The 14,399-nt window shown below is 40.4% G+C and overlaps 1 protein-coding gene and 1 long non-coding RNA gene across 4 annotated transcripts in view; one reads left to right on the top strand and one right to left on the bottom strand.

The window, feature by feature from the left end:
- znf516 (zinc finger protein 516) overlaps nt 1-14,399 on the bottom strand; it is a 51,811-nt gene that overhangs the window by 4,395 nt on the left and 33,017 nt on the right. For both annotated transcript variants that reach the window (XM_089123136.1, XM_039678563.2), the window contains exons 2-4: nt 8,809-10,751; nt 4,899-6,131; nt 1,663-1,767 (exon numbers count right to left, since the gene is read on the bottom strand). In XM_089123136.1, coding sequence (XP_088979262.1) covers nt 1,663-1,767; nt 4,899-6,131; nt 8,809-10,525 — 3,055 coding nt within the window. In that variant the 5' untranslated portion in view covers nt 10,526-10,751. The remainder of the gene's footprint in view (nt 1-1,662; nt 1,768-4,898; nt 6,132-8,808; nt 10,752-14,399) is intronic.
- The window catches only part of LOC120483507 (uncharacterized), an 81,396-nt gene that overhangs the window by 60,047 nt on the left and 6,950 nt on the right, over nt 1-14,399 (top strand). The gene's annotated exons all lie outside the window — the stretch shown is intronic.

The following is a 14,399-nucleotide window of genomic DNA, read 5'->3' as shown; positions in this document are numbered from 1 at the left end:
ATCCATTTTAAAAGGTGCAAACCAAGAATCCACCCTCTCATCGAGCATTAGCCGTAAAGGCCTTGAATTAGTATCACCAGTTAGCGTGGCCACAGCAGACAGTGAACTGAAACTACCAATTTAAAGTGACACACAGAGTTAGTGTGCATGCTAATGGAGGCCGGGGGCCCCTGCCCCGCTTCATTTGGAAGCTCACACTGAAGAGAGCAATCACTGATGACGTCGATTGTAAGTCTATGTGCATAGAGACAGAGAGAGCGCTTTGTAAAATGTAGCATTTGGCCTCTGTCACTGGGGATCAGTCTGGATAGTATGCACAACCTTCACAGTCTTCAAAACATTTTTTTTTTACTTCTAAAAATGATCTCTTTAGTAAACTGGAGGTAAATGTACTAAATACTAATAGAAAAGGTGATTCCAGTTGGTAGATTACAATGACAATGAATCCTAACAAGCCCCTAGTTGTTTATGTAAACATTCAATGGCGCACAACCTCATTATAGATTTATTATGGCGTATGAAAGTTTGTTGTTGAACAAGGATGATGGATAGAATCTTATCTATGATGAAATGAAAAAGACCCCAGATTGAGTAGGTGTGTGTGTGTGTGTGTGTGGTTTGATGAGAAGACAAGGGCAAACTGTCACATTTTCTCAGTGAGCATTTGACACATATCATACTGGACTGGTGACTGCTCAGCTTATTAGCATGCACAATTACAGCTCCATAAGTGACATCTGATTAATAATGTATACAATTTTCACAGGTCAGAGTCACACGCAAATATGTTTGCGGCGGAAAGAAAGAAGACTCTCGTTCAAGGACAGAGAGAAATCGCTCGTTATACATACACACACACACTTTGCACATAAACACATACATGCACATTTAAATATATATATGACATTTTTAGGGCTGTCAAATGATTAATTGCGATTAATCGCATCCGAAATATAAGTATGTTTTTGTACATAATATATGTGGGAACACTGTGTATAATTATTTTTTATATATAAATACACACACATGCTTGTATTTATTTAAGAAATATTTTCATGTATATACTGTATATAGATTTATATATAATATATATATTATATATAAATATTTTATATATATATAATACTTTTTTCTTAAATATACATGCATGTGTGTGTGTATTTATATATATATATACAAAATAATTATACACAGTGCATCCACATATTATGTAAACACATTCGATTGGATTCGATTAATCACGATTAATCATTTGACAGCCCTAGAAATTTTTATGGTAATATATAGGAATCATTTAGTAGCTTCTGTCTAATCCAACTTGACTTTGGTGTAAAAGTATTTATAAAATAATTAAACACTGATATTAATTTACTTTTTTTGCTTAATGGATAAAGTATGTTGTATCTGTAAAGTATCTATATTTACAATGATAAAGAATATATAATGTAACATTAAAAGCAGTGTTTAATAGGACTACACTACAATTTATTGCATGAATTGTCTTATAATTTTGAATGTTATTACATTTATAATGATAAAACTGACACAAAAACAGCATTTTTAATAGAAAGGTATTTTGTGAGTGGAGACGCTAATAAAAAAAAATGTAGTTAGTTTCAGTTAGTTGCTTCCCAACGTTTGTTTTTAGTGTGTGTATCTCACCTGTGTGTGATCTCATGTGCGTACGGTAATGGCTGGGCTGGTTGAAGCTTTTCCTGCACACCGGACACACATACTCCCCCTGCTGAGACCCTGACCTCGCCAACCCTACAGTTCACAAACACAAACAGAGAAATGGAAATTAATAGGAAAAACATGTAGCTGAACTTCCACAGAACAGATAGAGAGGTTAGGAGACGGAGAGATAGAGAGAGAGAGAGAGCATCATTAGTATGTTTTATGTGTCATTATGGGAGGCTACCTTCAGGGCTTGGATGGGGAGCTGTCATGCCGCATCACCAGAGCATCTCTGACAGCCTGACATGAACACAGGCCCATGTGACCGCATAAATTACAGTGAATTAAAAGCCTTGCCCTGTGATGTGCCCCCATCTGCGCTACCATGTCACATGTCAGGTGTGCTGCTTTCCCCTTCCTCCCTCTCTCCTTGTCTCCTTCCCTCTCTCTCTCACTGCTCTTTTCCTGCCCGTCGCTCTAGCTATGTCAGCCCTCGTCCGCGCGAGGGGAATCGCTCGGACACGTGCGCGTCGGTGAAGGACTCGCTGAAGTAACAGGAACGGATGTGGAACCTGAAGCAACCGGCATTCGTTTCCCCTCAGGGCGCTTTAAGAGCGCGAGCTGAAATGCTGTCCCTTTGGCTCCTGTCCGTCACCTGGCACTGGTGGTCCTACCTGCTCCGACCCCTCGGGCCAAGCTTTGTCGTAGCGCTGAGCCGTGACTTAGAGTGTTGGTGGCAGTGGTAAGCAAGGCTACGTTTGGTAAACATGAGTCTGTGAGTTATTACCATACAGGAGCGACGCAACAGGAAAAGCAGCGGACGGCGCAAACAAAAGGATAGTCTAATATTGGAAAGGTCACTTTATTGTATGTGACTCAAAGGGCTAAAGAGAGCGCTGATGATATCAGGCCAGACAGTTGACAGAAATGTTCTCTGTCTTTCCGCAGAACTACACTCGCTGAAGCCGGCCAACTGGACCACCGCCTGGCAAAATGTCCTTAAATGAAGTGGAATGAGGAAAAAAAAAAAAAAGCATTTGAAAATATTTTTCAAAGCAGCTGGTGGCTTAATTTGACTCCTCTTGCTCTTTCGTACATTCACTCGTTGAGTTGGCTACTTTGCATATTTGTGGCATCGAGGCGCTGTAACCCCTCGGAAAGCGCCCGGCGTGCTGTTACGAGCGTGATGTTTAAGGCTCGGAATGCCTCTCAGCGATAGCTGTCTGAAATGTTTTTACACACTTTCGTAGGTTACATGATGATGAAGAGATTACTCAATAGTTCCATTAACCTTTGCATATGCGCATGCTGACACAATGGCATGTGGGGTGCGATGTGCCACTTTAGCCCTCACCGTTCTCATTTGTCATTTCAGCTCAGGAGTAAATGTAGTTAATGTGCCTTTGCTGAATAATTCAGGTACTGTGACCTGACAACCAGTTTTCAGCCTGTCAATCTTTACTTGTTTTTCAATGTTACAATGGTCCTGTGAAGTAAGTGTTATTGGGATCGTTCTGACACTTAAAACATTTGTCTGAATAACTTATAAAACAAAACACTTCAAACTAAAAATCAATTGTTTTTAATGCTACTGGTGAATTTAAGCATCACATCATTATAATGTACAATGTGAAAAATGGATTTTCATTTGCAAAAACAATCCAATAAAAGTGTGATTAAATCATTAGTGTTATTAAAGATTAACATTAAGTGAGCATCAGATGATAGCAAAGGTAATTAAAATGCAAATTTGGGAAATGAGCATGCATAAATACATATCCAATTTTGACAGATACCAATACATAATAATAATAATAGTAATAATAATTGAAAAAAACTTTAATACCCATTCCAATATATTATATCTCTAGATTTAGGCCTTCTAAATAGCAATCATCTGAAACGAAAAGCTTTGTCAATGGATAATATTACAAATATTAAACAACTGCTTTATATTTTACTTGCAATTTTTTAACAAATGTGTCTTGTACATCTTATTTTATATTATTCAATTGTATATATCGTGGTGTATATTGACTATATTGACCACCCTGCTCTCTAGGTATTAATATTGGTCACTAAATAACTACTAATATTTGTGATTTTTTTTAAAGGTGAATAGTTTTTCCCTTCAACAATATCTTTAAATGAGTGTGCATCCACTGTAGTTACATTTGAAGGTTTTAGGTTCTTGACTGAGGTATGTACAGTAAATGTAGGATTTGGCTTAATGAATGCACATCTTGCCATTTTTGATGATTTAAAGCGATAGTTCACTTTGAAATACATTTGTTGTTATGTTTTAGCTTCCCTCAAGGGCATCCAAGATGTAGGTGTCTTTGTTTCCGCAGTAGTTTCTATTTTGATATTTTTAGGTCAAACCGTTCTTTTCTGTCAGTCATATAATGCAGGTCTATGGTCACTCACCACCTCAAAGAGCATGCACAGAGAAGTCCAAATTAAACATGATTTAATGACTCACAAATGTAAGTACACATTGATGGCCTAAGACACAAAACGAGCGGTTAACAGTATTTATATCGTTTTACCTCTTGTAACCACAGCCAAGTCCAAGTGATCTGAGGGCGCGGGCGAGGTAAAAACGATACAAATACTGTTAGTTTTCTCACACAAACCGCTCGTGTCTTAGGCCATGTGTACTTACATTTACGAGTCATTAAATCATGTTTAATTTGGACTTCTCTGTGCATGCTCTTTGAGGTGGTGACCATAGACCTGCATTATATGACTGACAGACGGAACGGTTTGACCTAAAAAATACCAAAATTGAAACTACTGCGGAAACAAAGACACCTACATCTTGGATGCCATACCAAAAATTAATTTCAAAGTGAACTATTCCTTTAATCACAAGTGATACAGGAGAATATGGAAGTCCAGTGTGCACCATCCCATTGTAAAGCTAATTGATAAGATTCCTTGACTTAACTTATAGAAGAAGAGAAATAGGCTAAAGTAAAGCACAGTCCAGTACACACAAATCCCTATTCATATGCTCAATGTATCATCATTGCACTGATGAGTCATTAAATTAGATCATAAAATCAGACCAAATTGCATGTTTGTGAACTCGTACATTTTGGAGGGTCCAAATACCGTTTGGGGCCACTAATATTAGCTTAATGGAATAAAATAACAGGTCAAACAGCATCCTATGATAGTGGTTATACTTTCAAACACCCACACTAGCAGCCTCTTACCTGCTTGCTCTGCAATGGTGTTGCTGAAGCCCCAGTGGTGGTAGAGGGCAGCTAAATCATGAGGACTGCAGTTCTTCAAGAAACTCATGATGTCCGTCACAGCTTCTGGACCATCCGCCTTTGACGGTCTCTTGGACTGGGAGTTAGAGGATGGGCCGCTCGAGCCAAGTCTGCTCCAGGGGTCATACCCAGCCACGGACGGTGTATCCTGAGCTTGAGAATCCGACCTACCAGGGGTCTGAGGAGCATGGGCTTTGGAGTCCCTCTGATCCGAGAGGTTGTGTTTGCTAGAGAGCATAAAATGAAGTCCTTCTTGAGGTAGCAGACTTCCCATTACTCTGGTTCCTGTCTTTGGGGTTCCAGTCTTCTGAGGACTTGCCGTGAGCCGCGATGAACTATTTTGATGGACGTCTGCTTTGTGTTTAATGCCTGCCAAATCACTCGTCCTGGACTTGCTGGTCTTTTGTTTGGACGAGTGAGATTGTGCCCCTGGTGCTGTGGCCGCGTGCCAGCTCTTGCTTTGCGAAGAGCTGGACTCTATGCTACTTGTCTGAGGTTTTGATTTCTTTGTCCCTCCAGGGCTGCAATCAGGTGGACTCGTTCGGGAAGTTCTCACCTGTGGCAGAGACGGGCAGTCCTTACCCTCCAGAAAGGGAGGTGGCCCGGTGCGCCTCTTGAAATCGAGAAGCGATTTTGGCCCCTTGAGGCCGTTCCTTGGGGCCCACTTAGGCACCAACGTAGTGCTGTCTACTTTGTGTGCAATTCGTTGGTGGATCCAGAGGACTTCTGGATACAGTGTTGCATAAGAGCAATAAGGACACTGGTGTCTGACCAAACTGTTCAAAAGTGTCGAAGAAACCCCTTCTTTTTCGTTATCCACTTCAATGGAGAGATTAAGCAGATTAGCATCCACTTTATCAGTGGAGCTACTTTCTTTCAACCCCTTGCTCTTTTCATCCTCCGTCTTTGAAGCGGCGTCGCTCAGTGCTGCCCTCTCCAGGTGAGTTGAGGTGGTGTAGGGCCAGTACGGCTGCTGCAGAAGGGCATTTCTCAGCCTTGGGAAGCCTGTGTGGCTCGTTTGGTGAGTTTGGCTTTGGCTGAGTGAGCTGGTTAAGGCATCACTCCTCTGGCCCCAGTCCCTGATCGCCAAATGATGCGTTTGGACGTGGGCAGCGATGGCCGAGGGCTCCGAGGTGCAAAAGTCACAGTGCTCACAGGTGTATGGCTTTTTATCTGTCATGAAAACAACACACAGGGATTTGTAACTATATAACAATAGCAAAAAGTCTCTGAAAGTATAAAAGCTAGCAATCACAATAACACTGATTTTAGATACTGACAGTGAAAACTATTTTAGAGAATCACCACAAGATGGCACCACATAACCATGTAAATTTACAGTACAATGTACTAATCCTGCACAGAAGTTTTATATAGTGTTTATATATATATATATTACACACACATATGCAATGTTTTTTTTATCAAGAAACAGTAAAGACATTTAAAATGCTAGAAAATACTTTCAAAAATAAATTATTTAAAAAATAACATTTCCGCAAAAGTATTAAGCATCGACAATAATAAGACATTTTTTTCTAATATGTCTAATAAAACATATCATTTAATGTGTGACATTGAAAACTCTGTAATGAGTATGTTTATGGCATTGCATAACATATAAATGAAACTAATAATCTACATAGTTACACAAGATCAAAAAAACTTAATGGTGGTAGCACAATCGCACACAGTTTGTTTAACATTAGTACAATGGAGCAATAGACTACTGGGCCTGGGAACTTTGCCTGGGACTACCTCTCCTCATCTGTCAGCAAGATGTTTGTTTACGTTTAACATGTCTGCAATCTCTCAGTAGTGCTCGCGCTCTCTCTCTCTCTCTCTCTCTCTCTCTCTCTCTCTCTCTCTCTCTCTCTCTCTCTCTCTCTCTCTCTCCATCTGGATTCCATTTGGTGGCTTACACTAGCTGCTGTGCAGCCTTCAATCCACTCTCTCTGAGGTTACTTTTGAGCCAATTCGGAGAGGGGGTCCGCTGAGATAAACCTTACACAAACGTAATGGCCATAACTGCGTCCCTAAATTCTTTCTGCCTTACAAAGGCTACGAGAGGAACTATCATATTCTAAGTATAATGTGGTACGATAATGAACCTTTTGGAGGAGATCAATTGTGTGCTGACCATTCTATAGTCTTCACACCTTCATTAAAATATCAGCAGTGATTGGACATCTGTTTTAACTCTTACACAATGAAACCTATGTTCTGGAACATTCCATCCGTGTTAAGTCCTAAGAGGGCATCTTTTGTTTAAGGCAATTTATTTTTCTCAACCTTGTGGTAACACAGGGCCAATCTCTCAGATTATGAATACAACACCCAATGATTTCACTAAATTTGACGAGACTTATCAATCATCAGGACAGATTCAGTGCTCTATGCTTACTGGCTTTGTTGAAATACCTCCCATATGCAGTATTTTTTTAGTGATTTTAGTGTTGTGTTTTAACTGAAGGTCTGCATTAAGATGTGGAAAGTGGAAAAAAGACAAATCTTTAGAGCTTGCCTTCCTGAGGCAGGAAGTCCAGAAATAGCATCATACAAAGAGGGCTGGACACCACCAGCTACAAGCAAAAGATTGTGCAAATCAGAGCCTGGTTTTGCACCTTGATAACTAAACTATGCTATGGTTCAAATATCTCACTTAGTCTGAAGACAGATGTAAAGTGTATGAACAAGTGACACACAATTGAGACTAAAATGTTGTTTTTTTTTTATTTCCCCAATCCTTTGACTATAGTCAATAACTAACTTAGGTCCTTTACAACAAATGTAGTTTTTTTTTTTAAACATTATTATTTAATTATAGCTTTGATGCAGAAGACCAAACAAACTATGGGTACTACATATGGAAATCACAATACTTTTATACTTGATAGGGATTTTGTGCATAAAGCTTAAAATATGTTAATTCTTAAATTGAAATCTAAGAACATGCTCTCTATTTGAAATCAATTATGTACATATCATTATGTAATGAAAATTTAAGCTACTGTATGCACAAACAGTACAATACAACTGAACACGTTAAAATGCGCCGCAGTATTTGTCCACAAGGTGTCTCTGTCCTACTTCAGAAGCAGTATATCATACAGACACCAGCCGTTCTCTTATTCTATACCTGGAGATCTTCCTTTGGTACCTGGTATAAAATTCCTTTCAGTTGTTTGTTGGTTGATTCGGTGGATTAAGGAAGGTGGGTCCACAAGAGTAGGATCAATAACTATAAAAGCGCTCAACTGTAATTTCAAAGGTGACTACAGCAGATAAACCTGCTTTATAAATGTTACTGTAATCCTTTACTTAATCTTCCCAGTGTCATTTCTGATCAGGTACCAGGTACCTGTTGTGAAGTTTACACATTGTTTGGAGCACTGTCACACTTCGGCATGAGTAAAATTAATTCCAAATGTAAATTAATCGAACACACCTGAAACAACTAATCAAGGTCTTTAGGTTAACTAAAAAAGGTGTTGAACAGGGATAGAAAAGGACATTTCTACAATAAAGTGGATTTATAGTAGCAATACTGAGGACCCATAGTGTACAATACACACTGTAAATAGGTAACCCATGAACAGATTCAAATGATGGAATTGAATTCCTTGTGGTGAATGTTAACATTAGCAATTCAATATAAAGGCAAAATCTATGTAAGCATCTGCACAGCATTGCATTGGGAATTGTTACAAACAGGTAGGCAGAACGGAGGTTATGATATGCACTCAAGTGATGCTTGAAGTTATAACAAATGTTCAAACTAAAAACACATTTCTAAGATTGCACCATCTTGAACAGGGATTAAATCTCAAAAAAAGGAAGATGCCCTTACCTGTGTCCCCAAATAACCCTGTCCGCCTTTGATCCCTGAAGTGTCCTGCTGATTCCCCTGCTTTAGATGGGCTGGAAGCTGCTTTACGGAACAGTCCATTCCCACCAATGGTTTCACCCAAGCCACCATGTCTGATGAGCATGTGGATCACCATCTGTTGCTGTGTGCGGAAGCCCTTTCCGCACTCCAAGCACTCTGAGGTTTTCTGGGAATTCTTACGGCTAGGACGAGAAGTAGGCCGGTACTCTGAGTCACTCAGATTCTCAGGGCTTCGCTCACCTGTCAGGACCTGGCTGTTTGTTTCTCTATTGCTGTGCTGTTCTGTGTTGGAGCCTTGGGTTCCAGCCCCTCTCCTTTTCTTGGTTGGGATACTCACAGTCGCATCGAGTGATTTCTTCCGCTTGTCCTGTCTGGTCAAGACGTTCTCGCCCTTTCCCCTGTCATATGCTACATCTGCATCGGCTAACCTCTCTTCCCAACCCAGGCTCTTCTCAGATACCTCCACCAGTTTGCCTCTGGTGACCAGTTGCCAAGCCTGGTAGCTACTTACTGGATCGAGCTCTGGAATTCTTTTCCCTAGAGTTCCTTCAATGGGGTTCTCTTCCTTTCCTGCTGGTTTTAAGTGTAGGCTTTCCAAGAAGCTTGTCTTAGTGGCAGATGTGAAGTCCTTTTCACTGCAGGAGGTATTGTTAGGAGGCTGCTCAATATTTCTGTGGACCTGCTCGTGCAGTTGCAGGCTCTGGCGGTCATGGAAGAAGTTACCACACTTGGCACAGAGTTCATACACACACACTTCATTCACCAAGTTGGACTCATCCTGCGCCACCTCGTTGACAGTAGCTGGAAGGTACGAGTCACTCTTTGGTTTTACCTTTGTGTTGTGCGTCTTCATGTGGCTACGTAGGAACCAGGGCTCGCGAAAACGCCGTCCACAGATCCGGCAACCGTGATCAAGACTGTTTTGATGCTTCTTCATGTGAGCTTTCAGAAACCAGGCTTGGGTGAACACCTGGTCACATTGTTCACAAGGGAACTCGCCTTTACCAAGTGCACCGTCAGCTTCCTCGCTGGTAGAGACTTCTTTGGTGATAGATTCCTCCTCAATAGGATGTACCTTCTCAATGTGATCCTGCAGTTGGTCCTCCTGCAAGGTCTCATAAGGGCACAGTTCACATTGGAAGACCTTGTGAAGCTCCTGCATATGCTGTTCAAGCTCTGCCTGACTTGGCAATCTTTTCCTGCACTGAGAGCACTGCATTGACTGTTTGCCATTCTCACCGGAGGTTCTTTCCTTCTTCCCACCTTTCTTCCTCGCTTTGGTCGCCTCTTCACCGCTCACAACCTTGTTGCAGGCTGAGGTACTCTCAGTCGGACTGGAGCAACCACCTTGATCTTCTGGCACCCCTCCTTCCTTTTCCCCTTCCTCATCTACATCTTCCTCCTCGGCGCCAGTGCTCTGGCTGAGGCCTTCCAGTTTGTGACTGCGAATGTGGGCCTTTAAGCTACCCTTCTGGGCTGAGCGGTGATCACAGTGAGGACACTTGTATGGTTTCTCGCCAGTGTGCTTTCTCATGTGCTGGGACAAGGAACTGAGGAAAGGAAAACTTCTTCCGCAGAGTTCACAAGTGTGACCCCGACTCTTCTTGCCATCCGGGTTGTCCTGTCCACCCTTGGAGAAGGTCTCTTCATCTGCGACTTCCGGCCGTTCCACCTCCATCTCAAGGCTTAAATATTCCACTATGGTGCTATCTGTTGTCCAATTTATTAGATCCTATTAAGTCTGTCTCGCCTGTAGTCATTCGGTCTGGGTAAAAGTTCTCTTTGTCAGACGTGTCATTGTTGGTAATTCTGTGTTGACAGTGTTGCTTTTGTCTTGAATATGTCTGGAGTTTTTTCTCCAATGAATCATCTTAACAGCTGAGCGTGTGCTTCATTCTGGTCACCTAAGAGAAAATGGAAACACAACAGAAGCCGATTTGAGAACATGTCTTGCAAATGAGTAAATAAAGGTTATTCATTAATCCATATGTAGCAAGCAATTTCTATGACACAGTACACTATGCATATTTTTGTGTAAAATTACTATTAATGATTCTTAATATAAATCAAAACTGTAGAGACTTGAAACTTAGACCCAGTGTTTGAGACCCCCAGCTAACAGAGCCCTTTTATATAGTCATCTGACAGTCTTTTGTTCAGTTAAATCCATTCGTTTAAGGCAGGATCCATACTGCATAGCTAAAAAAACAGAGGACATAGTACATTTGGTTTTATGCTCTGCACCATTTAAAAGTGAGTGGGAGAGGGACAAAGAGAGAGAAAGACTGCTGATGTCCTCATTTAGACGTCAGAGGGAACGGCACATCTTTAAGTATTGCATAAACTCACTAACTTATCCAACAGGCTCTCTGATTATTCTAACAAGACAATGAACACAGATACAGTAGATACACTGCAACATATTCCAACATGCATACACACCCCAGTCCAGAATCAGGATTTCCTGCCATTCTGTTTTGCTTTCTATCAAATCTAAACATAGCAAACCTTTTTTCTTTTCTTTTCTTTTCTTTGTTGGTTATGCTGACTGACAAAATGTTTATTGTAATACCAAACCTGACATTTCCGTTAATCTAGTTTGTGCACTTTTTGGTTAAAAAATAAATTAATATTTACTACACTACAGTGGAGGCTGGGTCAGGTTGTAACATGGGGGACTGTAACTAATATCTTAGTAATATAAAGTCCAAGTACACAAATGTGTGGAAATGCTCATACAATATACAGTAATTTAAATGTTTCAAATGTATATGATTTATTTAATAATATCTAAAGACAAAACAATGGTTTGATAGTTTTTTTGTGTGTTAGAATAGGTTTTTTTTAATGATTAGTAGTTACAGTTTTAATTTAGTTCCTATAATTCATATAATAGGCTGCTCAATGGCAGGTTATCGTTGTGACCATGTCCCACTATCAAGGTCAATGTATATATTTTTTTTCTCTAGCCAATAACTGTGGAAATGTTCAATAGTTCTATCCTTTTTTTTTAGTCAAGACTTTAAGGTTTGTGTGACAACTTACCCCTGCCTCCCCATAATCGTATCTGTCTGTGTGTGTGTTTTTGTGAGTCTTTGACTGAAGGACAACAGTCTCAGTTAGTCTCCTCTCATAGTCAGTATGAACAGTGGTTGTCTGCTCACAGACCTAAATTCATTGTGTGTGTGTCCATGTGCGTGTGTGTGTGCTCAGGCGTAAAGAGACTATTCAGTGTTGGGCAAGAGAGGGGCCAGTTGGGATGAACCCTGAGGGCTGGTCCTCTCTCTCAACAATCAATAATCCATTATATACCAACTACATTTCACCGCTGGCCCAGCATCCCCCTCACACAAACACACACATTCTAAAGCACTAAAAACACACATCTCTACACAGTTCATCTTTTACGGTAAGTTAACTTGCTGGGCTATAAAATGCCAGGTAAGAAATTTAAAGAAGAGACATTTAGGAAATTGGAAGTTTTCCTAGAGGTCCCATCATCCATTTATCTTGACTTGTATCCAATGTTTGCCTACTTATCTGATTTATTTTCTTTGATTATTTGATTTTGTATGTTAGGTAGCGAGTAAACAGTGTAGCCATTATGACAATGGAATGGATGAGGTGCTTAACCGCATAATAACGGAACTGAACATGCTGAGCTGGTAATGAATAGTGTTTTGCTGTTTGGCAAACCAATGAGCTGAGCATTAAATCGCCGTAGCTATGATACCAAGAGGTTTGGGAGATGTGTAAGGACACACTACACAAACACACACATACATATACACACGTCAGCAGTGGGGTTATTGTTGAAACATGGCTGTTCTCAGAGGGCTTACCTCAGCTCTGCTGACCTACTTATCCCCAGACAGTTCATCTCATCTTGTAGTTCCATCAATGCAGGATCAGTGCATTTTTCAAATTGAGCGCTGCGTGTGTGTCCGTGTGCATGTGTGCACTCAAATCCTAAACTAAATTGTGCATTTTGTCCAAATTCACAGAGACAGTTACCAAACCACTAACAGACATCAATTATGACAAGAGAAGATAAAAGAGCACAGTTGTCTTTTGTTGTTATTGTGATGTGACGCACAGCAGATTAAACATTTGTTTTTCCTTAAGATTACAACCAATGAGCTTTAAATGCATAATCTGTCCTAAAACAAACACAATGAAACAAAACTAAGCTTAAATTAAGTTTTTGATTTCCACTCAATGTGCAAATGGTGTTTTGTTTTTATTCCAAATGATTTAAAGAACAAATCTATCACTGAAGAAGCTCACTTGTTACCCATAATTTTTGCAAAACTCCTTGGGCTTCCTATCTTACTAACGATTTGGTAGTTCTCAAATCCCCCTAAACTACAATCTCATTGTGCCACTCGCACCAGAACTGTCACAATAGCTCATGTCTATACCTCCTCTGAGCACCGGGGAGTCCAAAATGGCCATTGTTGGATGAAGGGGTCCATCCTACGCTAGAGGCCTGTCTGAAGCATGTCTGGTTGGGGAAGACAAAGGGAAGTCCCTCCCGGTCCCATTTCTAAGTAGATCTTGCCTGGTACCATCAACTGCTGATTACAGCTGCAATAAAAAGGAGGCCCTGGTGGATGTTTGCACTTGCGAGCATGATAGCAGGTGCCGAGGCTAACTTTGTCATGTTAAATTGGGGAAAATATTCTGGTGTCAACAACAAAAGTAATTCCCCCAGGTTTGAAACCAAGGAACGAGAGAAGCCAAGAAGAAGCGGGCTTGGTTGGACACGAAATGTCCAGCAAAGTTAAAGTCTGTGTAATGAGGAATGCGAGTACAGATGTGGTCATATGATAAAAATTGAACCTAGAAAGAGCACAAATGTTTCTATTCAGCTGAAATGTAAAGCTTAGTGATACAGCTTGCACAGGGTGAAGGGCTCCTTTGTTCTGCAGTGTTTCTGAAATGAAGACACAATGAACACTACTTAACTGTTGCCTGACCACGTTACATACAGTAGGAATAAAACCAGATTTACAACTCGACTTCTTCAAAAATACGTTTCCCCTATAGTTGCTGAGAGTGGTTGTGATTGAAAAGTTAGGATGCAGCCACTGTTCATTTCAGATTCTTGAGGAACCTTCTTTTGACTTGTCTATGGCTGTTACCCCTGCCTCAACTGTTATAATGTAAGCATCTTCAACATATCTAAATAGCTGATTGAATCGATTAACTCATATTAAAAGAAGGCATTATTTAGTCACTCTCACGTATCGCTCTTTCAGCACGGCTTTCAGAATAGAATTCAAACAAGTATGTTTAAAGTATCACTACACAATGACAGGGGATAGTCAAGCTCCAGATTGGACAGATAACACCCTAAAATGGTCATGCACTATTTTGCAAGTCGTCCATACAGAAGTTTTGTGTGAGAATAGACCTAAATTAGTCACTTTTCACAGAGTTGATAGATTGGTTGGTCTTTTTTGTTACTTTTGTTAGCAGGGGTGAAAAGTAAAATAATAATAATAATAAAATAGAGTACTATTCAAAAGTTTGGGGTTGATTTCTTTTTT

This window comes from Pimephales promelas, chromosome 18, assembly GCF_988280905.1.
Source record: "Pimephales promelas chromosome 18, fPimPro1.hap1.1, whole genome shotgun sequence".
Lineage (NCBI taxonomy): Eukaryota > Metazoa > Chordata > Actinopteri > Cypriniformes > Leuciscidae > Pimephales > Pimephales promelas.
The sequence above is the reverse complement of the archived record's forward strand: the minus strand, read 5'-3'. Positions and strand labels throughout refer to the sequence as shown.